This window comes from Equus quagga, chromosome 3 (assembly GCF_021613505.1).
Source record: "Equus quagga isolate Etosha38 chromosome 3, UCLA_HA_Equagga_1.0, whole genome shotgun sequence".
Classification (NCBI taxonomy): Eukaryota; Metazoa; Chordata; class Mammalia; order Perissodactyla; family Equidae; genus Equus; species Equus quagga.
In genome coordinates, this window is record NC_060269.1 from 34,470,076 (window position 1) to 34,496,218 (window position 26,143).

At 37.6% G+C, this 26,143-nt stretch overlaps 1 protein-coding gene across 4 annotated transcripts in view; it reads right to left on the reverse strand.

Moving 5' to 3' along the window:
• The window catches only part of SLC10A7 (solute carrier family 10 member 7), a 240,384-nt gene extending 214,809 nt beyond the window's left edge, over window positions 1–25,575 (reverse strand). For all 4 annotated transcript variants that reach the window (XM_046657382.1, XM_046657380.1, XM_046657381.1 and 1 more), the window contains exons 1-4: window positions 25,264–25,575; window positions 18,131–18,213; window positions 13,055–13,191; window positions 7,857–7,932 (exon numbers count right to left, since the gene is read on the reverse strand). In XM_046657382.1, coding sequence (XP_046513338.1) covers window positions 7,857–7,932; window positions 13,055–13,191; window positions 18,131–18,213; window positions 25,264–25,363 — 396 coding nt within the window. In that variant the 5' untranslated portion in view covers window positions 25,364–25,575. The remainder of the gene's footprint in view (window positions 1–7,856; window positions 7,933–13,054; window positions 13,192–18,130; window positions 18,214–25,263) is intronic.
• Between the last annotated feature and the right edge of the window lie 568 nt (window positions 25,576–26,143).

Here is a 26,143-nt window from a genome sequence, read left to right on the forward strand (position 1 = left end):
CGTCTATGACTTAAAGAGTTCACCACAGGTAATAATTTTCTTTACTCAGGAGACATTCTTAAATTTTCTTTGAAGAGATTTGGACAATAACCCCACTGATGAAATTAAATACACACACACATGCACACTTTTAACTTGTTACCTTTTTACTATACCTGAAAGCAAAACTTCTCGTTAAAATGTATTTGGAATTCTGCATGACTATGAAAGGGCTGTAAAATCCTTTAACCCTCTAATTAAAATATAATAAAAATGGCAGCTAAATATGTTTACACTAAAAGTAGTACCTGTCTTAACCCCACACCAGGCCAGAGGACACCTAATGATGCCTACAAGATGCAAACACAGTCCAGATCCCCACAGTGAAGTTCTGGCTGTCCCACACAGTTGAGAGGGGCTGAAACTCAGTTGGGGTGCGTTTGGCTTTTTTCTACACTAAAAAAGGAAAACAATCATTTGATGATATGGGCCATTATAAAGCCATTCCACTCTCTTTGGAATTTTGCCTATTTTTCTGAGGTTTATAACATAAATAGAGGTTTTGAATAGTGTAATATCACACTAAATGTGGGTTTCTCCAAGGCAGGCACCAGATCTTATCTTCCTTTTTTATTCCCTGTGGTAAAAGACAGTGTCTACATAAAGTGGGTGCCTAACTGCTAGCTGACTATCACACCCTATTTCTAAAGCTGGATGGTGGGCACAGCAGTGGTTATTATTATGCTTTAAAGTATATATACGTGTTTTACTCATCTTTTGTAGATACGGTAGATTTCACAATTTTAAACAGAAGGAGATTCCTGAGGCCCATTCATCACACATTCTAATTCAACAGGTCTAAAGTGTAGGTAAGGAATTTATGATTATTTTTCCTAACCACCCCAGGTAATGTCAGTGTGGGTAATCTATGGAATTCACTTTGAAAAACAAAAAAATAAATAAACCAACATAAATAACACACCTGTAATCAGTACACTGCTATTAGTGGTGAAGGTGTCTTATTTTCATGGTTCAAATTACCAGGCTTAGCCTTAAACACAGATAACAGAGTTCGGCATAAAATATTACTGTCAGATATGACTGGAAATTCTTTCCTAACTTGTGTTGATTTTTATCTATTATGATTCACAACTCTTTTTCTTTTTTCCTTCAGAGATCTGGATGAAGAAATCCTTAATTATATTTCTCTCCCACTTGGTTTAATACCCAGACTTACAAAATTTTACACAGTTATATAGCTTTGCAACTTTACTCAAAGAATTAAAACCTCGTATTCACTTCACATTTTTAGGTAATGGCTTTTAGCTGAGTCCTTCTCTTTCTCAGCTTGCAAAAGAAGAAATATTGAGGTAAAAGAAGATGGTACAAACCCTATCTTTCTTGATTTTGCATAAAATACCAGTATAAGTGACAGAGAAATGAAACATCTCTATAACAACAGCATGAAAACTACATAACTCTTTCTCTCCAAACTTAAGGAAATACTTTTCTAGTTTCTTAAAAAAGCAACTTCTTTTATAAAACAAATCCCCATGATAGTTACTACGAGGCAGAAGTTACTTGAATTTAAATACAACGATTATCCCTTAGCAAGTCCCAAAAGGTTGAAAACCTTTGTGAGACTTTTGGGGGAAAAGTCATATTTTTTTAATCACGGAACTTTACATTTGGAACAGAAAATTTAAACCAAATAAATGAATACAGTTTTAAACTAAGAATAAGTGTTTATCCTATGTCTCTCATGTTAGAATAAAATAGAAAACATTTTGATCTATCTTCTTTCTTATATTTGGCAACTAAATTAGGGTTCAGCAAGTCTTATTACTTTTTCTATTATTTAACAAAGGGACTAAAACCGCATCCACACACACACACACACACACACACACACACACGTGCGCGCAACTACCATCACCACTAATCAGACCATGTCAATACCACACTCTACAATCTTGCATTTTTGAAAAGCTGCATTTAAAACATTGGAATGAATAAATAACAATCATAAAAAAGAAAGAACCTAACCATATTTCCAATATTTAAATGAAAGTAGTTTAAAATTTAAAGGCCACAAAATAAGACTGTAGTCAGCTATACCCTTAAACAGTCTTATTTTAATACCTAAAGCATAAGCCAGCATTCCAGCATTTCTGCATTGTTATGCACATATATTGAGTTCCTTCTGCTGCTAAAAATTATTATAAATTCTATTTGGCTCACTGAAACAGAAACAACCTAAGTTATAAAAACAGAAATTGTTTTTTAACTTTAACAAAAAGTAACAAGGCTATTTCTCACCATAGTACAAGCTGTGAGATTAAGGAATGCAATAACCTTCGATCCATGACAAAACTTTTTGGTAACTAAGAGTTTTACAGAAAAAGCATTTAAAATGAAAATTGTATAAGTAACAGAAAAAATTGCCTCCTAAATTATATAACAACTTTGCAAAATAAAAATATGAGAATCATTTCAAATGACACTATTTTATCTGCATACATCCCCAAATCATTAAATATAAACATGCTACACACTCACTCACTTTCCTTAATACATGAGAGCATATACTAAACATGTGTATATATATGAAAGATGTATATATAAATACATGATAGAATAAACTAAACGTAAAGAAGTTTACAGAAAATCTGGAAGGGAAAAAGTTTTCTTACATGTCATAAACACTGCAAAGAATAGTCAGTTTGAAAGGACTGTGCAACATGAAAGTGTGCTCCAGCCAATCTTCCTACCATGTTGAAACCCATGAGGGTAAAGAGCCACTGCGTGCAAGGCAGAGCAGAGAATCACAGAGAACTAGAGCCAAAACCTTCACCCAATGGCATCTGACACTGGACTCAACTTTTGGACCTCTTCATTTACAGGCACCAATAAATTCACTTCCCATGCTGAGATTAGATTTTCCAATATATTATACAAAAAATTAACCTTCCCTTACATTTACTTCAACAAAAGCCTATATTCAGTTACCTTATAATATTATTTTAGAAAAACATTAAACTTAAAATTATCTAATATCTTTAGTTACAGATCATTTTCTTCTATAATCTGAAATAAATGTAAAATAGTTTACTCATTTTACATCAGATGATATGATCAAACTGGACTTTGCAAGCTCAATGTTCAATATTTATGAAAAATTGTATCTTACTCCCCAGGATTACAAAAATGCTTGATAGTCATGAAGTTGCACAACATAAACATTTAAACAACTAGACCAATGATATGAGAACACAAAGGAGATATTAGTAAATTCAACATTATTAACATGTGACATTAATGTAAATAATTTAAATATCTACTGGAGAATGAACATGTAAAGACACTTTATAATGCTATATGTTAACATCAAGAAAATGAGTGAACTTTGAACTTCTGCCAAAAGTCATTTGTGAGAACAAAAAGGATTTTTTTTTAGTCTTAAAGCTCCTAAGGGAAATCACATTAGAAAAAAAGAGATAAATGACACCTTTAAGCCAATTAACACTGGTCTCAGATATACCAAAAAAGACCTTTTTCTCAAATTCTTTCAAAGCAATAGAAAGATAATCAAAGCAAGCACTAGTCCAAGACTTGTATAACTCCGCTAGCTCACTAATTACATGGCAACTGAAAAAAACTACCTGGCGTAATGAAAACAACCTGCCAATTCCATTCCCACACCAAGAAGCTAAGTGTGGCTAAGAGGAAACATACAACCAGGATGCCTGTCTTTACTTTAAATGCATGACTATGGATCTTTGCTGGATCCTTAGTGCTTCCTAGCAAGGCAACCATACTCTCCAGTTAATTCACTCTCCTCACCTAGATGGCAAGTGTACATTTTCTCCTCTCACCTCAAACATTAACGTTATTAACATTATCATCACTCTCAGAAGTTGAGAAAAAATAAAAGTCATCAGAAGAGAACTCCCAAGTGCACCCCTTCTGTCCATCGACATGGGTCTATATTCACACACTGTGCCTTCCTTCCTGTTTTTATGATTGAGCAGTCCAAGCTCATACAACCCGACAGCATTCTCTTCCACTTGACCAAATAAATGACTCCAGCGCTCCCTCTTAAATCAACAGCTCCCTCTCTACTGTAAAATTCTCATCATGATAGAAACATGCTGTCATTTCCGCATTTTAAAAAATGTTGACCACACATCCCCTTTGAAATACAGCCCCATTTCTCTCTTCCATTTTATCACAAAGGACCTCAAAACAATTGTCTATACCTCTTGTCTCTAATTCCTCTCTTCCGATTTTTCCTTTAGCCCACTCCAAACAAGATTTTGCTCCTACACTCCACCAAAACCACTCTGATCAGGGTTACCAATAACCTCCATGCAGCTTAGTTCAATGGTTGATTCTTAGAAGTCATCTTACACAACTTATATCAGCAGAATTTGACACAGCTGATCATACCCTCCTCTTTCAAACACCTTCTCCACCTGGCTTCCAGGATACCACACTCTAGTTTTTCCTTTTAACTATTATGCTTTCCCTGTTGCCTTTGCTGGTTACTCCTTATTATTCTAAGCTCTTAATGTGGGAGGGTCCCAGGGTTCAGTCCTTGAACCTCTTCTCTTTTCTATCTATGCTCTCTCCCCAAGAAATCTCATCCAATCTTTGCTTTAAATATCATTTATTCACTGATGACGCCCTAATTTATATCTCCAGTTTCAGCCACTCCCTGAACTCTCAACTCTTGTATCTCTAATTGCTTAGTGACATTTCCATTTGGATATGCAATGGGCATTTTAACACATCAAAAAAACAAACTCTTGATCTTTACCCATATGGCTGACATTACAAGTATCACCAATATCCAGTTCTCCTCTCCTTCAGGGCGCACAAATGACAACACATCGTAAGGCCACATGACTTATTCAGGCCAATTTAATGTGCAGAAATGCCATGTATCACTTCCGGCCTGGACAGTGAAGAGCCCATTTGTGATCCTCCAATCTCTCTCTTTCCCTTCTGTGGCAACTGAAAATGCTCTGTGCTCCATGCAGATGGTGTACCTTCAAGATATGATGCCTCCACCAACTAGTCTTCCTTAGTGAAGGCAAAGACCTTCCCACTGACCCACATGGGACATGTACCATTTGCAAGAAATAAACCGATATGGGGCTGGCCCCGTGGCCGAGTGGTTAAGTTCACGCGCTCCGCTGCAGGCGGCCCAGTGTTTCGTCGGTTCGAATCCTGGGCGCGGACATGGCACTGCTCATCAAACCATGCTGAGGCAGCGTCCCACATGCCACAACTACAAGGACCCACAACGAAGAATATACAACTGTGTACTTGGGGGCTTTGGGGAGAAAAAATAAAATAAAATCTTTAAAAAAAAAAAAAGAAAGAAACCGATATGTTTAATCACGGCGATTTTGATCTTGAGACTTTGTAGCTCTTTGTTATCACAGCATAGCCTCACCTACCCAGACTAATATCCCCCAAACCTGCTCTCACATAGTACTCTTCTCCATGTCAGCAATTCCATTCTTTCAGCTGCTCAGTCAAAAACCTTAGAGTCATTCTTGACCCCTCTCTTTCTCTAATATCTCACATCCAATTCATCAGCATATCCTGTGCCTTCATCATACATCCAGAATCCAACCACCTTTACTAGCTCCACTACCATCTTGCTCTTAAAAAGACACTGGCAAGAAAGTGAAGACAAGCCACAGACTGGGAGAAAATATTTACAATATTTACAAAATGTATATCTAAAAATATTTACAAATATATATCTAATGCATATCTGATGAATAACTTGTATCCAGAATATATAAAACTCTCATAGCTCATCAATAAGAGAACAAACCACCTGATTTAAAAAAAGCAAAAGATTTATTAGACATTTCACCAAAGAAGACATGGATATCAAATAAGCACAAGAAAAGATAATAATGCTCAATGTTATTAGTCACTGGGAAATGTAAATTAAGTAAAACACTGAACACATATTAAAATGGCTAAAATTAAAAAGACTGACAATACCAAGTGTCGATGAGATGTGGAACACTGGAACTCTCATACACTGCTGATTGAAATATAAACTGGTACAACCACTTTGGAAAACAGTTTGGCAATTACTTTAAAAAGTTAAACATACACCTGTGGCAAAAGAAGAGTGCTTATATATTGACAGAAATGGTCTACTTCAGAAGCTATTTGTAGATGATTAATAACTATTTATTGGTGATTCTTCTCTTGGTTGAAAGGTGCTAAAACATATACCTCCAGATGATCCAGACCTTCCACTCCTTAGATTCCCAAGATTAATGCAAGTATACATTGCATTAAAGCTTTGTACACAAATATTCATAGCCCCAAACTGGAAAGTGCCCAAATGTCCATCAACAAGTGAATGGATAAACAAACTCTGGTATATCCATACAAAATAATACTACTCAGTAATAAAAAGGACTGAACCACTGATCCACACAACACAGATGAATCTCAAAATAATTATGCTGAGTAAAGAAGCCATAAAGGAAAAAAAGGAGAGTACACACTGTATAATTCCATTAAATAAAACTCTAGAAAATGCAAACTAATCTATAGTGACAGAAAATACATCACTGGTTGCCTGGGTAAGACAGATGCAAAGAAGGGCAGGAGCAAGCAATTTACCAAGGGGGAACATTTACCAAGGGGGAACAGGGAGACTTTTGAAGGCAATGGATATGTTCACTATCTTGATTGTGGTGATGGTTTCACAGGTGTATGCCTATGTCAAAACATTAAAGTGTTTAAATTTGTGCAGTTCATTGTATTTCAATGATAATTCAATAAACCTGCTTTTAAAAAGAATATAGTAGCTGCTCAATAAATATTTTTAGACTGAATAAAGTGGACAAAAATGAAAATAGATGCTAAGAAAGCAAAATCCTAAGAATGAACTGAAGTAGGAGCCCCTGATATCTTCCCTCATCAATAGTATTCTTTTCTGAATGAGAGCATATAAGTGGAAAAGGAGGAATAAGCTGTTATAAAGCAAAGTCCCTCGGTATAAAGTTGTAGGGTCTTTCAAGCATGAAGAACCACCTGTAAGTAGCTCCTGAAATGGACAATCACTATCCCAGAAACAAGCACTCTTCTTTCGCCATAGTCCTCTAGCAGTTGAACAATGTCTTTGAACTCATATAGAAACCTCACCTCATATCTCCTTTTTATATCATCTTCACTTGCCATTAAACTTATATCAACCCTTTTTCCATGAATTTAGTTTGCTGTAAAGTTTTTCCCCACCCTGAGGAAGATTTGCCCTGAGCTAACAGCTGTTGCCAATCTTCCTCTTTTTTCTTTTTTTTGCTTGAGGAAGATTAGCCCTGAGCTAACATTCATGCCAATCTTCCTCTATTTTGTATGTGGGACGCCGCCACAGCATGGGTGACAAGTGCCGTAGGTCCACGCCTGCAATCTGAACACGAGAACCCAGACCACCGAAGCAGAACACATGGAACTTTAACCACTCGGGCACAGGGCTAGCCCCTGCTGCAAATTTTTTAAGAGCTATGGAATGGCCATAGTGAGTGTCCTCAGTTTGTGAGTCTTGGATAAAGTCCCTTTCCATGGATTCCTGGTCCTCTGTCTCCCAATTTCCCACTGAGGTAGAAAAATCACCATCTCTATTTCATTCACCTCCCTTGCTCTTCTCTTTGAAATCCTAAATTCCACTTCTCATCATCAATTTTAGCATCATCCTAATATATGAACACACGTGCTTCTTTCATAAGCTGCTATGGTTATGCATTTTCTGTAACATGACTCCTTTCTCATAAAATAATATAAAATAAAGGCACAGCACCCACTAATGTTTAAATAAAGTCAGCCCCATGACTCACCTCATTCCCACCAACTGCCTTGGTTAAAATCACTGCAGAAGACACAGGGGGAGGCATGCAACCTACTGTCTGCAAACTGAAAAAGAAAAGAAAATGCAATCATAAGTAGGTTTTCTTTTCCAATTATAAATAGTTTCTTCACACATTCATTCTAAAATAGCAGAGCTGAGTAAACGAAAATAGGAGAATGTTTATTGATGCACACACCCTGTTGAGTTGAGACAATTCTTTATGAGGCAACATGGCAGATGCTGCAAATGCATGGGGAAGCTCTGGTTCCATCCACAAGGTTGGGTGATTTTATTTTTTTAATTATTTAAGCTCTTAGCATACAATTCAAAAAACAGTCGAGTTATAGTGAGTGTAGTCACTGAAAGATAACCAAAATGGTTAATCATTTGGTAAGTGTATATAATTTTAGCTTACTTTCAGGTATTTTTTCCTTACATTTTTTGTAGGAAGTCTCTTGGCACAAATAAAATTTTAAAACCACTTCCAAAGTTCAAAAATACCTAAGAAAACACAAGCTTACATTTGCTGATTCTTTCTATAAAACAGTAATTCTCAAACTTTCATCTCATAAAAGACATTCTCATGTTGTTGTAATATCATTATAGAAATAGGCACGACACAATCATATACTTCTTGGATTCAGACTCTGTTGTAAACTCTAGTGTCCATTCTAAATTTAGTTTTTATTAAACTATGTGTGTACTCCCCAGATCATGTCTTAGTTTAGGAGAGAAAATACATTGCATGACAAGCAAAATTACGAGTAGCAAATCTAAGTACTAAAGATAAAAAACATTACCCAGCATTCATATAGAATATACATTCTGGGGATAGTGAGTAGCTGGCCCAACTAAAGTGGAAAATTTATACAGGGAACAGAGAACACAGACTAATATTTGACTAATATTTGGAATGTAGGATTACAGATGATTTTCATTCACTTTTATAATAATGTATTGGCTAAATATTCTGCAATGAGTTTATATTAGCTCTGGAATAAGAAAAAAATAAAAGTTTTAATTCATTTTGACTGAAAACGTAAGAAAACACCTTTCATGGAATTCTCAGCTCAATTCAATTCCATATAGTCTTCTTTTAAGGTCTGTTTTCCCAAGTGATGCTAAAGTAGTGTGTCTGATTATGAATTCCCAATCTCTGAGCCTTCCTTATGATTATCACAATCGTCAATAATACTCACTGAGCATTTACCATTTGTAGTAGATACTGTTCTAGACACTTTACTCATTTATTCCTCACAAGTATTTAAGATCATTATTATTCTTATTTCACTGAAAACTGAAGTTAAGAAAGAAGTTAAATAACTTGCCCAAACTCACAAAGCCTCCTATCTAGGGTTAAACTCTTATGCTGGAATCTGTGCTCAAAGACTTATCTAGGCCTACTCCTCCGGCCCTCTGCCTTCTGTTTCCCCTACCACCAATACTAGGGTCAGGTCCTCTCAGGTATTTTCTATTTTTCTAGCTTTTTCAATCTTTTCTTCTCTTCTGGCTCCTTCCCTTCTATGTACAAAGAAGCAGAGTTTTCCCTATCTTAAAAACAGAAAGAAAAAATAAAGCCCTAAACTACACATTGATACATATACATATATCTTCTATATGTAGGACACTACACAAGGGTATAAAAATAAAGCATAAGACATCATTCCTGCCTTCAAGGAGGCAGAAGATTCAACACATAAATGTAGATAACCAACCTCAAAATTAGCACTGTTGCCTCTTCAAGATGTAATGCTACTTTTTTCATTGTGGCTCACAGCTGACCTTCTTTAAAGAATGCTCCACTTCCATCACCCCAAAAAGCTCATTATCTTTTCACTTCCCAAGAATCTGACTTACACCCCTTCTGCTAGTAAAAGCAGTTACCTTAAAAGTTAACGACTGATCTCCTATTCACCAAATCCAATTGTGTTTTGCCTGTATTCATTCTCCTTACCTTCTTGCTTCTCAAAGCACTCTGTGCTCTTGGTTATCAGAGTACTTCACCATTCTAATCTATCTCCTATCTTTTAAGCCAGCCCATTCTAGTTTTTCTGCTCACTCTCCTACCTTCTTCTCAATCTCATTTTCAAATCTGAATCTGTAGGAATACTTTCAAATTTACATTTCTAGCCCTACCCACCATTTCCAAATTTGTAGTTGCCTATGACTGCCACTTCAAGCTAAACATGTCTAATGCTGAATTTATAGATTTTCTGAAAAGTCAATTTTGCCACTCAATTTACCTATTTCTGTCAATGGGACAGTTTTTTCCTAATGATTCAGTTTGAAACTTTGTGGAGTTATATGTGGCTCCACTCACTCCTCATCAATCAATCAATCATCACAACTAATTTTCCATGACTGTTGCCATCACCTCTCTTCTGATGTTTTTCATCCACGTCTGGACATTTCCAAATGCCTAGTGAATAGTCTTTCTACCTCCACTCTTTCCCTGTAACATAACAAGGTAAGGAGTATGTGCTCAGAATGTATTTATTTTAATGACCTAAACATGATCCTGATGTAGAAGTCTGCAGCTCCCTCAAGTTAACATACTAAGTGTGTACTCTCAAATTGGGAAGGGGAAGGGAGAAAAAGTGAGCTAGGAAGAGCTTTCTCTAAGTGAGTCAGGCTAAGTTTGTAATCCTTTAAGTTTAATATCCTGAGGTGAAAATTGTATGCTTGATTTATTAGCACACTGAGATTGAATGTGCGAGCCCTGCTCTACCCTACCTATATATCCAGTACAATGCTATTAGATTAATCTTCCTTAATGACTACTTTTTAGTATGCTGTTCTCTTGTTTAGCACATTCAAGAACTCTCTATCATCTACAGATTCAAACCCAAACTCCTCAGCCCAATAGTTTCAGCCTTCTGTAACTTGGCCTTAAGGAAATTTTTTATCTTTGTCTCCCACTAATGCCTCATTTTTGAACTCTCTACTTCAGGAGTACACAACCCCTTGCTGAATCTCTTACCCTTTAACTGATTATATCACTCATCTGACAAATCATATGCTGCCCCATTTTGGTTGGTTACTATTTTATATATATGTCCTACACATCTAACTAAATTGGAGGTTCCCTGAATAGAAGGAAAACAAGTTAATATCTTCCTATTTCTTGACTGCTCTATACATGGCAGATACTCAGTAACTATTGGCTAACACACATCATACACTGTTGCTCTAAAATGATGTCATCATATTTATGTGGCATTTTATGCTTTCCAGTGAAATTTTAAGTTCATTCTCTCAAATTCAGTCTGGCCAAAACAGCAGTCTTGATTTCCTTCTCTCATCCTAACCTGTTTCTCCCCAGCTAAGTAAATGGTGCCACAAATTACCCAGTGGCTCACACCCCAAATCCAGAGTCATACTTGATTTCTCTCTGTCCTTCTCTCTCCACATCCTATCCATCCATGGGTTCTGAGAGCTCTAATTTTACTTTATTTTAATTAATTAACTTATTTTTTGGCCCTGAGTTAACATCTGTTGCCAATCTTCCTCTTTTTTTTCCTCCCAAAGCCCCAGTACATAGCAGTATATACTAGTTGTAGGTCATTCTAGTTCTTCTATGTGGGAGGCCACCACAGCATGGCTTGATGAGCAGTGTGTAGGTCCACACCCAGGATCCAAACCGGCGAACCCCGGGCTGCCGAAGCAGAGCATGCAAACTTAACCACTCGGCCATGGGGTCGGCCCCTCTAATTTTAAAATATATCCTCCACACATCCATCTCTCTCTACTGCATGGCTACCTCACCACACTAGCCTCCAAGATCGTCTCCTAACTTTCTCTCAGGCCCTTCTAGTATCTATTCTCCACACAGTAGCCAGAAGAATCATTTGCAAATATAAATCAGACCACATCACTCTCTCATTTAAATCTCTCCAGTAGTGCCCTGTAGCACTCAGAATAGAATCTGAATGTTTTACCATTGCCTATAAGGCTCTGCATGTCCTCGCTCCTGCCCACCTTTCCAACTCCAAGTCATATTATTCATCCTCTATCTCACCAGGCTTTGGCCATCATGTTGCTTTCCTGACCTTGGAACACACCAGGCTTGTTCCTGCCTTGCAGCCCTTGCACATTCCGTTTCCTTTGCTTAGAATATTCTGCCCCCACAACTCTGCACTCTAAATTAATCACCAGCCTGCCCACCTGACCACTTTCAACATATCATACTGTTTTACCTCACATCACTTATCTCTGTCTTGATCCTCTATTTACTTGTTTATTACACTCACACCCAGAGGCTCTTCAATGTGCAAAACTAACAGGTACTTTGCCAATTTTGTTCACTGTTGTTTCTCTAATACCTGTAATAATTCCTGGCACATGGTAGGAGCTAAATAAATGAGATGAATAAATGAATGAATAAGTGATCTCAGTTGATAACTTCAACATCGTTATTAGGCAGGCATTAAAAATATGATTATCCTCACTTTATGGACAGGGAAATTGAGGATCAAAATTATTAAATGACTTTCCTCAAAGTCACAAGGCAAGTTAGGGACAGGGTCAGAACGCAATCTTCGGGCTTTAAGTTCAGTGTTTTAGCTATTATACTATAATGTTAAAATATGGTTAGTTTTAAACTACTTCAAATAATTTTTAAAAATCATTAAATCCCCCTAATAAACAGGGCAACACTTTTAATAGGGGAAAAGATGCTAACAAAAATCTATTGTTAAATCAACTATCCCATCAAACATAAAACAGAACAGGTGAAAAATTAAACGTTTGTCTCCTACGTATTTTTTTCTTTTTATAAATTTTAAAAACATATATTATATTCAGCTGTTATCTGTATACATTTGGTAAAATACAGAATGCAGAAGTTAAAGCATCCAATTGACAGCCTACATTATACACATGCATACAGATCTTACATCCTCTAGTAGCTTCCATTTTTCTACCAATACAACTCACTTAAATTCCCAGAAAAGTCTCCATCCTAGAACCTTAAGATTAAGCATGAGGGAATATTTTACGATTCTATTATAAAATTCTTTGATGAACCTCCTTGATGAAATACTATCATTTTAAAGGATAATAAAAACGTTAAAAGTGCTTTTATTTCCTTATATGACACATAAGCCTTTTTGTACACAGTTGCCACAGAAACAACAACGTCACTAGATGCCTCATTAAAAGTGGACCCTTCAAAACATTTAGACATACCCTTTTAAGAGCCATTCATTGATGGGTGTGATTGATAAAAGTTGAAGAAAAAGCCATATTGCTGCTGGGAAGAATGCAAGTGTAAAGATCTGAATAAAAAGATGCAGTTTTATATGCACCAAAGCACTGGTGAGTTCCTGTAAAAATGAAGGACAAAAATAACAAAGGTAAGAACACTATTTCTGAAGAGAGACTGCTACTAAAATAACATCACATGAATTAATTTTTTTCTACTGAGATATAATTGACATATTATATTAGTTCCAGGTATATGACATAATGATTTGACATTTGCATATGTTGTAAAATGATCACCACAATGTTTAGTTAACATCCATCAATTTGGAGTTATTTCATAGCTAAAATTTTTACCTATAAGTATATGCGTGAGACAGACTTTAAGGAAAAACAAGTTATTTGTGATGATTATAAAGTATTTTTATATAAAATTTCTGAAATATTCTAATTTCTTCTGAACAAACAATATACCTTAAGAATTCAGATTTTTAAAATTCTGGACCAGGACTAAGCTAATAACATTTACACTAGATTTGAGGATTATTGACATTGTAAACAAACACATATGTTAACTACCTAATTTACTATGATAACCTCTATTCATTACACCAGACCTAGCAAGGCCTCAATTTGGCAAGATATTACTAAATCTACACACAAACCATAAATATATTTTTTTCCTCCCCTGAGGAAGACGGGCCCTGAGCTAACATCTGCTGCCAATCTTCCTCCGTTTTTGCTTGAGGAAGATTAGCCCTGAGCTAACATCCATGCCAATCTTCCTCTGTTTTGTATGTGGGTCACCACCACAGCATAGCTGACAAGTGATAGAGGTCAGCAACTAAATAATTTAAGAGAGAAACAAAGTGTTAAGAACTATTAAAAGCCATGTTAAAACTGCGTCGACAAGGCTGTAAGAGTATGAAGTCTCTCTCTACTTAACCAATAGAATGTAAATTGGCACAACCTACAGAGAACAATCTGGCAATTCATTCCTTCATTCAATTACTTCTGAGCACCTGCCATCATTCTAGGTACTTAGAATATCTATCACAACTTAAACTACACATATCATTTGACCTAGCTATTCCATTTCTAGGAATTAATCTTTCACACATGGTCCCAGATGTGGGAAATGACAAATTTTTAGGTTACCCTTTGCAGCATGTTTGTAATAGCAAAACCTTGAAAATTACCTAAATGTCCACTAATAGAGGACCAAGAAAATATCATGACACATTCATAAAATGGAATACTTTTCAGGATATAAAAAGAAACAATGAGTTCTTTATGTGTTGACATGAAGCAATTGCCAAGATATGCTTTTTGAGTAAAATAAGGAAAGGTGACAAACAGGATAAAATACCACAGTTTGAGGGGGTAAAATACACATATGTGTGTTCTGCATAGAATATCTCCAGAAAGATACACGGAAACTCTTAACATTGGTTGGCTCCAGAGAAGAGAACTGTATATCTGGTGGAGGGGTGAAAGGAAGACTTTTCATCATATATACTTTTGTACCTTTCAATTTATGTTCATAAAAGTAAGGAAAATGTCAATTACCCTACTTTCAAATACATAAAAATGAAGAAAAATTAAATTACATGAAAAATTATTATACAACGTCACATAGAAAAAGATTATACATGTGTGTATATATGCATATACATACTTGCATATATACACACATATATGTACAATTTAAAAATATATTTTACTTTTAAAATATTCCATATGTAAAAAATATGTTTAGGAAAAAAAGAACTAAAAAACACATAGATGTTAAAAGTAGTTATTTTTATTCTTTCTAACCTTTCTACAACAGGAAAATACTACTTTTGTAATCAGAAAAAAATTATAAAAAGTAAATATCGTTAAAAAATACTAGCTGACCTATTAAATGACAGTAACAATTACATCACATCAGAATAATGGGACAGTAAAAAACCCAGCAAAATGAATCACAAGGGCCTATTATGTTGCGTCATGAGGGTCCTCTTAACAACAGGGAAATAACAGACATGAAGTTTTCCTAAGATTTTTCAAGTGTCAGAAAAACCCAGTGTTATATATTTTCTTTATCTTCTTTACACAACCTTAAAGACAAAATAAGGTAACACTGGAAAAGAAAAATCAATAAACACTATGCAATCCAAAATACTATTATTCTATATATATCCATGTAGAATTTAGGGCCACATACTCAAAATAGATGCCATAATGAATAATTGAAAAGTTGATCCTGCATGAGATTTTGATTATTTACATGTAATACAGGTCAAATCCCATTAAAATAAGCTTAGGCAGATACTCCACACACTGATTACACCAGTCTCACTGACAGCATCAAGAATTGCTTAAAATCAGAGACTCTGGGAAGTAGAAATATTTTCATTACATATCAATTTCCCTTCTAACCCTTATTTGACCTTTATTTGATTCACTTTCTGAGAGTCAGCCTCATAGCTCTGGGCTGGAACCAAGCAGCATGAGCCCAAAGTTAAGAATTTGCTATATTTACTTCTAAGCTAATAGGATTTAAAAAAATAATCCTTTTGGGAAAATAAGAAAAAACCTGTATATCCTATCTGACTCAGGACCCTCTTCAGGCACTACTGAGCTTCCTGTTCCATCTTTGTTTCTATCCCCAGTGTCAAGCACCGTACCTTGTAGCCACAGGCACTTGACAGTAATTTGTTTAAACGAGATCGGTCCTGCCACAGTCTAAGTGACAAATTTTTTGAAACTGTAGGTTTGAAGTTAGCTAATTATAAAATATATTTCAAATGTGACCTTATTTCATTTCAGTACAACAAAATTTCAGAAATCATTTCAACAGGTTATTTCAAAAACTAGAAATCAACAGTCACAAAACTGAAGATTTAGTATTAAATCTTTTTAGCATGAAGTCTTAACACAGAGTTCGTTATAATTTTAATAAATTAACAAAACAAATTTTAGGATACACATCAGTACATCAATATAGGAGTAATACTATATGAAATGTTCAATATAAATCAAACTTGTATGGGACCAATGTAAATGCTCTTAAATAAATTCAAGTCAGTAATAACTTCCTGTCTCCTGTATGCAAAAATGCAGTATTCTAGAACCTAAAAGGATACAAAAATAGTTGTCCCAGCTGAAATTAATTTAAGATTATTAACTAGAAAACAATTAACAACAAGATTGCTACCTCCTAACTTAGAACTGTTAGGTTGCCCAGGAAACTGTCAGGATTTAGAGATGGTTTAACACTACACAATGATGCGATCTAGGGCATCTTAAGTTAACGCATCTTGAAAATGACTTGATGTTGTATTAGTTTGAAAAGGGCATTTGATGGAGGAAAGGGTTTTGATGGCTACTTAGATACCACAGTAAAGCACAGGATCAAGGCATTTCATCATTAGATCCAAACGAGCTGGATGACTCGGAAGGTTTCCTAGGTGCTTACAGAAGAATTTGGTCCTTAGAGAAATGCTGAGAGCTGTGACATTCTTCCTTCTTCGACTCCCGCATCCCATGAAGTTGGCTGCTTTACAGAATAGCATTAAGCAAGAAGCTAAAGGAGTGAGAGAATCAAGTCTCTTGCCAGATTTCCCATGGCATAAGTAACAGCTGGAGCCATTAAGCAGCCACCAGGGGACGTAGTTAGAGCAACGCCCCGAGTAGAGGACTTCGGTAAGGCAGCTGCTCCACAAAGCGCATTAGCCAAGGCCAGCAGGAAGACCTCCAGGGTACATCAGTCCAGCACCACATGAGTGGCAAGTATCTTTCGGTATCACTGGGCCCCACATTCGAGAACCAATAGTAGAAATCAGGTAGTGACAGAAAAAGCCTGTGCCCTCCAAGCACTAATCATAGTCCTTTCATATCAATATAATTTAGAAAAACTAGAATTTAACATATTTAAGAAATCCTGTTCCATGTCAGTTATTTTCAGGAGAACAGGTAATTAGTGAGAATATTTAGAGATTCCTGAGACACAATTTATCAGACACTACACAAGGATCTCATCTATAATATCAAAAAAAATGACCCAATGAAAATATTTATATCAAACTGATAACTACAGAACACATAAATTTAGTAAAACTATATTTTTTCCATGTTGCTACCTGGATGATCAAAGAAGGAGGCAACTAAATTTAATCTTCATTCAAATCACACTCAAAATAAAAGAAAATAAACCTAAAATAAGTAAAGGCAAGACATGATGCTGAAACAGAATTTTAACTTTTAATGCCAAAAAATTTCAAAAAAAAGAATTCTTACATAGTAAGATTTCTTTATCTACATAAGAATAAGCATCTGTGAAAGACAACTTTAAAAGTTCTATGCAATTTATTCAAAAGCAAATCAGTATTTTCTCCTCTTTTTCTTCCCTTATAAGTCAAAAGAGAATCATAAATTCTACTCATTCTTCTCTTGGATGTAAAAATGTCTGAATTTTTATAATTCCAAGAGAATCCCATGTTCAGTGACACCTGGATCAGTAAATAACATTGCCTCTATGTCTTCATGTTAGACTGTGACTTAGTATGAAAAATTCTAATATTTCTCTTAAAACATTTATTAATATTTAATAGATATGCCAGCAAAGAATATACTTTAAAAAAATACTAATTAGTTAAAAGTTATAACAGAACAAGCATCACTTGAGCAGCACGAGTCCTGGACACAAAAGATGATCCACAAAAGTTGTGGAAACCTAACCAAACATCAACACCCCGCATGTGCCACGGCAGACACCACTACAGTTACCACCATCGCCTGAGAAGACCTCAAGCAGATGCTCCAGCGCAGTTGCTGTATTAAAAACAAACCCCCATAACCATGCCCGCGGGGTCCATGCCGCTCTACTCTCAAGTTTCCATGATATGAAGGTACAAAACACTAGTCCTCTGCTGACGTCCGAGCTGTCTTCTGTTACAGCGAAGTCTTCAGACTATAGCTACACACGGCTTTACAAAAGGATTCTGAAATTTCAAAACAGTAAGTACAAATTAAATTTTTCTCCCTGCTTTCCGCATGCCCCATAGGTGACAGTACCTCTGTTTTCAACGATAGTCCACTGTTAAAGAATATTGTTGCGACAGCAATGTAGGAGACAGTTATTTCTGGCTTCAGTGGTCCTAAAGAGAGAGAAAGGAGTTGCTGTTAGATAGGGATTTCCAGTAGATAACTTGGTAGGAAGGAAGAATCCATTGAAGGAGGACAAAGAGTACTTTAAATCTGCATGTTGCCCCCTAGGACACTACTGTCCTGACAGAGGTAAGCGTTTGCTGGGATGCAGCCTAACGCCAGAGAGGATTTTCCAGAGGGCAAGGATCATGGCTGTCCAATTCTGCACCATATCCTCAGACCAGAAGAATAAAAATAAACTCTGCTCTCGCACAGGAGAGCAGATAGGCAACATCCTTCAATATTAGGTCCTAACTATATCTGCCATAGTGTCAGTGCTTTTATAACAATCAAATTCCCCAGACCAAAAGAAGAGAATCAATGGAAGAAGTTCGCTTCTTTTTAGCAAATATTATCTTATTCCTTCTAGGATACCAGAAGTAAAAGCTTGTATTCATGCATACTTTCAATTCTGCCCAAGAGTATTCAGTCTACGAATATTTATTGAGCACATACCATGTGAATGAGATAATGCATATAGAGAATAGAGAACTTAAAAATATATTGTTAAGATTGTAATTATTTTTAAATTATGCCAGGCCCTGAGCATACTGTAGTGAACCAGAAAAGCTTGATCCTTGCCCTTCGGAAAATCCTCTCTGGAGTCAGGCTGACATCACCCCGGATGTGTCAACACTGTGAATACAACAGGGGCAAACCTAATATTTATTTATTTTTGTAGCTTGTACACAATTGGCTTAAAGACCTGAAGTACCAAAGAACAACATTCTTTTAGAAGATATTTCTTTGATATATCTTGAACTATATATCTTGATATACAGATACAGTCCTGAGGAAATGCCATTTTTTATGTAGTTATGTAATTTATACATGTCATACCTGTACACCAGTGGTTCTCCAGCACTGGCAATTTTGCCCCCCACGGACATTGGGCAATGTTTGGAAACTTTTTTGGGTTGTTATAACTCAGGGAATGGGGTGGGTTACTGGCATCTAGCAGACAGAGATCAGGAATTCTGCTAAACCTCCTGGAAGGCAAAGGATAACCCTTCCCTTCAACAAAGAATTACCACGTCCAAAATGTCAATAGTGCCGAGGTTGAGAAACCCTGGTGTATACCTGCATTCTAAAATCTGAGACTATCCCATATTTGACACTCTGTTCAACTCTTTTTTGCTGGGTTGAATAGTGCCCCTCAAAATTCATGTCTACCCAGACATGAATGTGACCTTATTTGGAAATTGGGTCTTTCAAGATGTAATCAAATTAAGATGAGATCTTATTGGATTAGGGAGGGACCCTAACCCAATGATTAGCATTCTTACAGTAGAGGGAAATTTGGACACAGTGACACACAGAGGGAAGATGGCCACGTGCTGGAGTTATATTACCATAAGCCAAGGAACACCAAGGATAGCTGGCAACCACAAGCTAGAAGAAGCAAGGAAGGATTCCTCCCCAGGGCCTTTGGTGGGAGCATGGACCTACTGATGTCTTGACTTCAAAGTTCTAGCCTCCAGAATAATTGCTGGAAAATAAATTTCTGTTGCTTTCAGCCCCGCACTGTGTGGTACTTTGTTGTGGCAGCCCTGGAAAACTAATCCACACCGTTAAGCCAAACAACAGGACCACGGTCACGGTCTTGGCTCTTCCATTCCCTGCATCCCTCCAGATTGCACAGATAACCTAGAGATAACCTAAGAAATTGCGCAATAAATACAACTGAGCTCAGGAAAGATCACTATTCATTCAATCAACAAGTATTTATTGAGCAACTACTGTATTTTAGGCACTTGTAGTCCACCAGTGAATAACAGAAACAAAGATCTCCTCAAGAATTGCAATAAATTCTTTTATATACCTGGCACTTATATAAATCATTACACTGAGATCTGAGAAGAAGAGCAAAAAGGATAAGGTAAGTGGAAAAGGTATTACATTTCAAGGCAGTAAAAGCTGTTTAAACACTTAAAAAGAGGTACCTTTTTTTATGCTTGTGAATGAACCTGTCTCAGCAGCTCACACTAAGAAATAATATTTCCTCAACAATTGAGGAAGGTGATTCAGGAACAGATTTTAAAGTCAAGGACTCTGGCTTGTTTTGGAAGTAAACGCCTTCCAGGAATTTTAAAAACCCTTGGTTTTTTTTTGTTTTTGTTTCTAACTCATAGCATTTGTATTTTCCTCCAATCCCCTGCTTTTTACGAGACTTCATTTTGGTCAATTGTGCTTCTGCCCACAGTGGTGTCCCAGAATTTCTATATAGGATGGGTTAGAGTTAGCAATAGGGTTGCAAGTGAGAGCGAGGGGCCGTGTCCAAAGATGTATCTCCATAGAAAGCTCACAGCATTCACTTAGATTGCATGTTTCTTGCGGGCAGCTAAAGTATCTACTTTAGTTGGCCAACAACTGTATTTTTTTGGTGAGGAAGATTGACCCTGAGCTAACATCTGTTGCCAATCCTCCTCTTTTTGCTGAGGAAGACTGGCCCTGAGCTAACATCTGTGCCAATCTTCCTCTACTTTATATGTGGGACACTGCCACAGCATGGCTTGATGAGTGGTGTGTAGGTCCGCACCCGGGATCCAAACCCACAAACCCCGGGCTGCTGAAGTGGCATGCTTGAACTTAACCACTATGCTACCTAGCCAGACTCAACAATTGTATTTTTTAAGAAGCTAACTCTGTAACCAGGGACTTAGGCCACAGAAGGGTGCAACTCTTTCCATACTCCACACCCACATATATAAATACACAGGATAACTATTAATTGATTGGCATAATTCAGTGGAACGATTCTTGACTTTTAATGTTTTAAATCCTAGAAACAGGGTATACTGTCTTTTGTATTAGGTGCACATCTAAATACCTCTAGTCCATGAAAGGACATAGTGAGGATATTCCAGGGCTACTTACAGGGCACCTTTTAAAAGGGAAGGAGGAATTAATTCTGAATTGGAGAAACCTAAGGCTCCTTTGTGACATGATCAACGGAGATACTAATAGATCACCTAAGTTGGGAATGCGGAACTAGAAGTCACTCAGGGTGGAAAGAAAATATTTGCACAAAGGTAAGAGTTGAAACTATAACACAGAAATATTTGGCCCCTCTCCAAGGTAATAATTACATCCTCCACGTCACCAAAATCATTAGATTGAGATCTTAAGACGGCGATAAAGCTCAATGTATAAATACTAAGTTTTAACTTTTCCTTTGAACAAAAGCAAAAAATGTTCATCAGTGAAAATGGAATGGAGCAGCAAAATTTTAAAAAATTGGCCATTAAAAATGAAGCAATTTTTGGGCTCCAAAAACCCATGCTTTTTAATGGGGAGAAAAGAGAAAATGATTTGGGATGCTTAAGAATGCAAGAAACTATTACTATTTCAAAAAATCTACTCATCACTAACTAAATTTCACTTTTAAGCCTAATCTAAGATATTCATGCTAATATACTTAAGCTTATAGCATGTTTCTGGTTATGTTTTTTTAATCGAAAAAGGAAGCAGTTTCCTTTTTCGGATTTATGCCTTATTGATGGCAATAATTTAAGATGCAGGTAGAAATGAGACACTTACTCTGTACTTCCAAAGAAGTAAACTTATCTCTTCCCGAAAACGAATAGCACAGTGTTGAACTCCGGTAAACTGTAAGGTGTGCATAGCTCAGAGCTTCCCTGGGTCACAATGGAACAGATGATTGACACATCAGAATCTACACATTCGCATCTACTGTGGCTCTTTTTGTCAACCTTGTTCTATATATATCTAAAAACGAAATGTACCTGAGTAAAAAGAACACTGAACTAAGAATTAAATTAACGAGGCTAGTACCTATTCACTGTTTCCCATTTGGAAAGTCATTCAACTTCTCTAATTTTAGGGTTCACACATCTATAAATTTCCTGCTATACATAACTTGCCAATTGGCTGTAAAGATTTTTTTTAAAGGAAAGTCAGATCATAGATGTGATACTTTAAGTGTAGAAGTCTTACACTTAAAAATAAAGAATGTAGTCTTCGAGGTATTGATCAGGGACAGGTGAAGTGAGCATGTTAACAAGTTGAAGACTACCAAAACTTTTCTATTTGAAAAAATGTCTAGAAATCTCTTCTACTGAAAATTATTCAACGTGAATGTATTAAAAATCACATTCCCAGAGTACAAAACCTAGAAATGGAGTCTTTGTCTAAAAGTTACAAGCAAGAAGAGATGTTTTAGACCATTCTAAAAGCAGAATATGACAAACATTTTCAGCAACCATTCCGCTCCTTGTTCCTAGATTTTAGTCGTTTTAACTACTGGAGTGAAAGTGCTATTTGGTACTATTTGAAGGTTTGTTTTTATTTAAGAGGTTTTACAGGTGGGAATGTCAATTAAAAGCTCAACAGAAGGGGCCAGACCCATGGCCAAGTGGTTGAGTTTGTGCCCTCCACTTTGGCGGCGCAGGGTTTCACGGGTTCAGATCCTGGGCACAGACATGGCACTACTCATTAGGCCATGCTGAGGTGGCATCCCACATACCACAACTAGAAGGACCCACAACTAAAATATACAACTATGTATTTTGGGGATTTGGGGAGAAAAAGCAGAAAAAGAAATAAAAAAAGATTGGCAACAGTTGTTAGCTCAGGTGCCAATCTTTGGGGGGAAACAAAAAAGTTCAATAGAAGTACGGAGACGTTAGCCTGACAGCCTATGTAAGAAATCCCAAACAATTGTTTGCTTAACTTTTGTTTTTAGAAAAATAACTTTTTCTTTTACACATGCACAGCTATCAAAGAAATCATTTGAGTACATTCTTATCTAATATTAGCTGATTCTGCTCTGCTCCTTTGGGCTAAAAATCAGGGCATGGAAAATGTCTTTATTATACAGAGCCTTTCTTTATAATGATTATTCTTTTTTTTCTTTTGGTGAGGAAGATTGGCTCTGAGCTAAACATCTTTGCCAATCTTCCTCTATTTTGTATATGTGGCCCTGCCTTAGCATGGCTGGATGAGCAGTGTGTAGGTCCACACTGGGGATCCAAACTGGTGAACCCTGGGCCACCGAAGCAGAGATCGGGAACCCAACCACTACCACCACAAGGCCATCCCCTGATTATTCATTTTTAATGATTTTTGTGCCAAAAAAATTTGTATGGATTTTGCAACTTGCATGAAATACGGAGGAGTCCTGATTTCCAGTCCTTCCTCTTTCCTAAGCCAGCTAACTTAACCTAGGCTGAGTCACCTGACCTCAGGTGTCCATATCGCCAACTGTAAAAGAAGCATGTTGGCTTAGAATACTTTAACATTCTACTCTTTTATAATTAAAGAAATGAATTATCCTATATGAATGGCATAAGGACTAGTGAAAATGGGAAACAATACTTCTAAGATACAACAATACACCAAAACTTCAAGAAGTAGAGTCCACGGGAACAAATAAGATTACAGAACCCATCTCACACATGCCACTGCAGGGAAGCCCTACGGAAATGATTCAGCATTCAACGACCCTTCTTTCCACACTGTAGCCCAGGAATGTAAGATAAAAGGTATTTTACCAAAATAGCCCCTGCAGATTTAAACTTAAAGGTCATGCATCACCTGTAATTTCACCTTAACACTAAGCGAAAAAGAGATCTAACACCAGAAGCTATAAAGTGTGCTAGTGAAGTGTGCATTCCAGATCACCACAAAGACACTCTCTAACTTTAATTCTTACCGTCCAGCTAGCTGCAGGGATGGGGTACCCATTTGACAAAACCTGATACTCTAGCATTCACAAGTTTCCCAAAAGCTCACAGAAAAGCTGTGTCAAACAAGAAATGGGCATCTTCAGAAGGAGAAACTGCGATGAATAACAGCTTTATTCTCACAGTTACATACTCTACACATTTTGTACTAAGTTGAATATAGAAGAAAAAATAAACAAAAAAGTTTTAATCCCCACAATCTTAACAATAATTCCTTTTAAAATGTTCCCTGAAGCTACTTCTAAATGAAGGGACTGCAGGCAGAGGGTAGAAGGAACCACTGTTCTCCTGAGAGATCATTTCATTCATTTCCATCACGTCTTAACAAAAAAGTACAAATAACTTCAAATATCCTCCTGAGCACTTCCTAACATAAAAAGATTGTGTGTGCTCACTTCTGTCCTTTTTTGCCCCTGTTGTATGACTGATACATTAAACCTGCCAATAAGCATGGAAACTGACAAACAAGGTCAAAAACACAATGAACTGAAGAAATTCAATTAATGAAAAGTGGGACATGGAAAGGGGGGGATCATAACAGACTAATGATATTTCCAGTCATTTCCACCAATGCCCACCCCCACATTACAAGGCTTCCACTATTAAGAGATCTGAGTATGATTTCAGCCCGCCTACATTTCCTTGCCAAAATACACATTACACAGTCTAACACAGCCTGTATCTGTTCGGCTGCTGGGGTAGCAACTGAGTCCTGGCAGCACACGGAAGTAGTGTCCTGTAATAAAAAAGTGCAACGTGTCATTCGGCTTGGGAGTTTCTGGACCGGCAGCAACTGCAGCAAATCATCACTCTCCAACATGTGGGCCACAAAATCTGAGTTGGAGGAGGAAGGAGTGTCCCTTTTTCTTTTTCTTCTTCCATTCTTTTTTTTACGTGTGGGAGAGGATGTCGGAAAGTGACAAGGTAATAAGGTCCACTCTGAGATAGATAAGGAACTCCCGGCAACCTAACGTCCCTTGGGATAGGATGCTACTCTGAAGGCAAGAGGAATAAGTTTCATTCTCAGTAACCTCACTCCTTGACGCTGAGGGTACTCACTGATTGCTCGCGGAAAAGTGACCTGCGTTCAAATTCCTTTGCCCAATTTCTAATTACAAATCCTCTCTGATGTTGGCAATTAAAAAATCAGCAAAAGGGCCAAAGAACACCCTGGGCTAGTCAGTGCCCCTGGGAGAGGCAAACGCTTCCCAATTACGGTCTCCCCTCCTTTCCAAGACTCGAAAATTAGTTCTGAAGTGGGAATCGCGGTGGAGCGTGCGGAGGTGCAGCACTTACCCCCATTTACCCCTACGGACGGCTCCAGCTTTGCTCCGGCGATCGCGAGCACTATTCCAACCATGAACCATTCTTTCCTCATTCTCTCCAGCAGCCTCATGTTTGTTAGGGTGGGTGGGTTTTGTTTATTTGTTTGGCTTTTTTTCTTTTTAAGCTGCGATCGCTTAATCCCCGGGGCGTCTCCACACTTTCCACGGTCCCTCCTGACATGCAGCAGAGCAAGTCAAATTGCCACTTGTAAACTAAGGACCAGGGGTTTGCTCCGGCGGCTTTGAGGAGGGCTGGGAGTAGTAGTATCCAGTGACAGGGAAGTCTCAGTGAGCGCCGCCATCACTACCACACGCCTCCGAATAGACGCGCACATAACCACCGCGGCTCTGACCCGGGCTCCCAAGTGCAAGTGTCCTGAAAAGGACACTTGGGCCAGACTAGCCGGCGCAGGCGATCGGGGAAAGGAGGCTGGCCACCGGGGGCGGGCTGACAGGTTCGTTGCCGCCAAGACCTGTGGAACTTTAGGAATGACTGGGGCAGCAAGCGGCATGAGGCGCCACAGCCACCTAGCCTTATCGAGGGTCCCGCTCCAACAAACATTTAGGCACAGCTGCCGGCGCCCCTGGAGCACATCCACGGACAGGCTCTCTTTTAACTCTCCATGAGCCTGCGGGAAGGGCTAGCGTCCGCTTGGGGCAGGGATTGCTCTGTCGGCAGCAGCAGCGGCGGGGTGCAGGGGGGTTTTTTTTGTGGCGCGCTTCTTTGGGACATTACGGCGCTTCCCAGACGCCGCCGTTGACGTGTACGCGGGCGGCAGTGGAGGCCGCTCCCTGTTGCCGGGTTCCCGGCCCGAGCTGCGAGAGTTAGACGTGCTCCGAGGTAGGCGCGG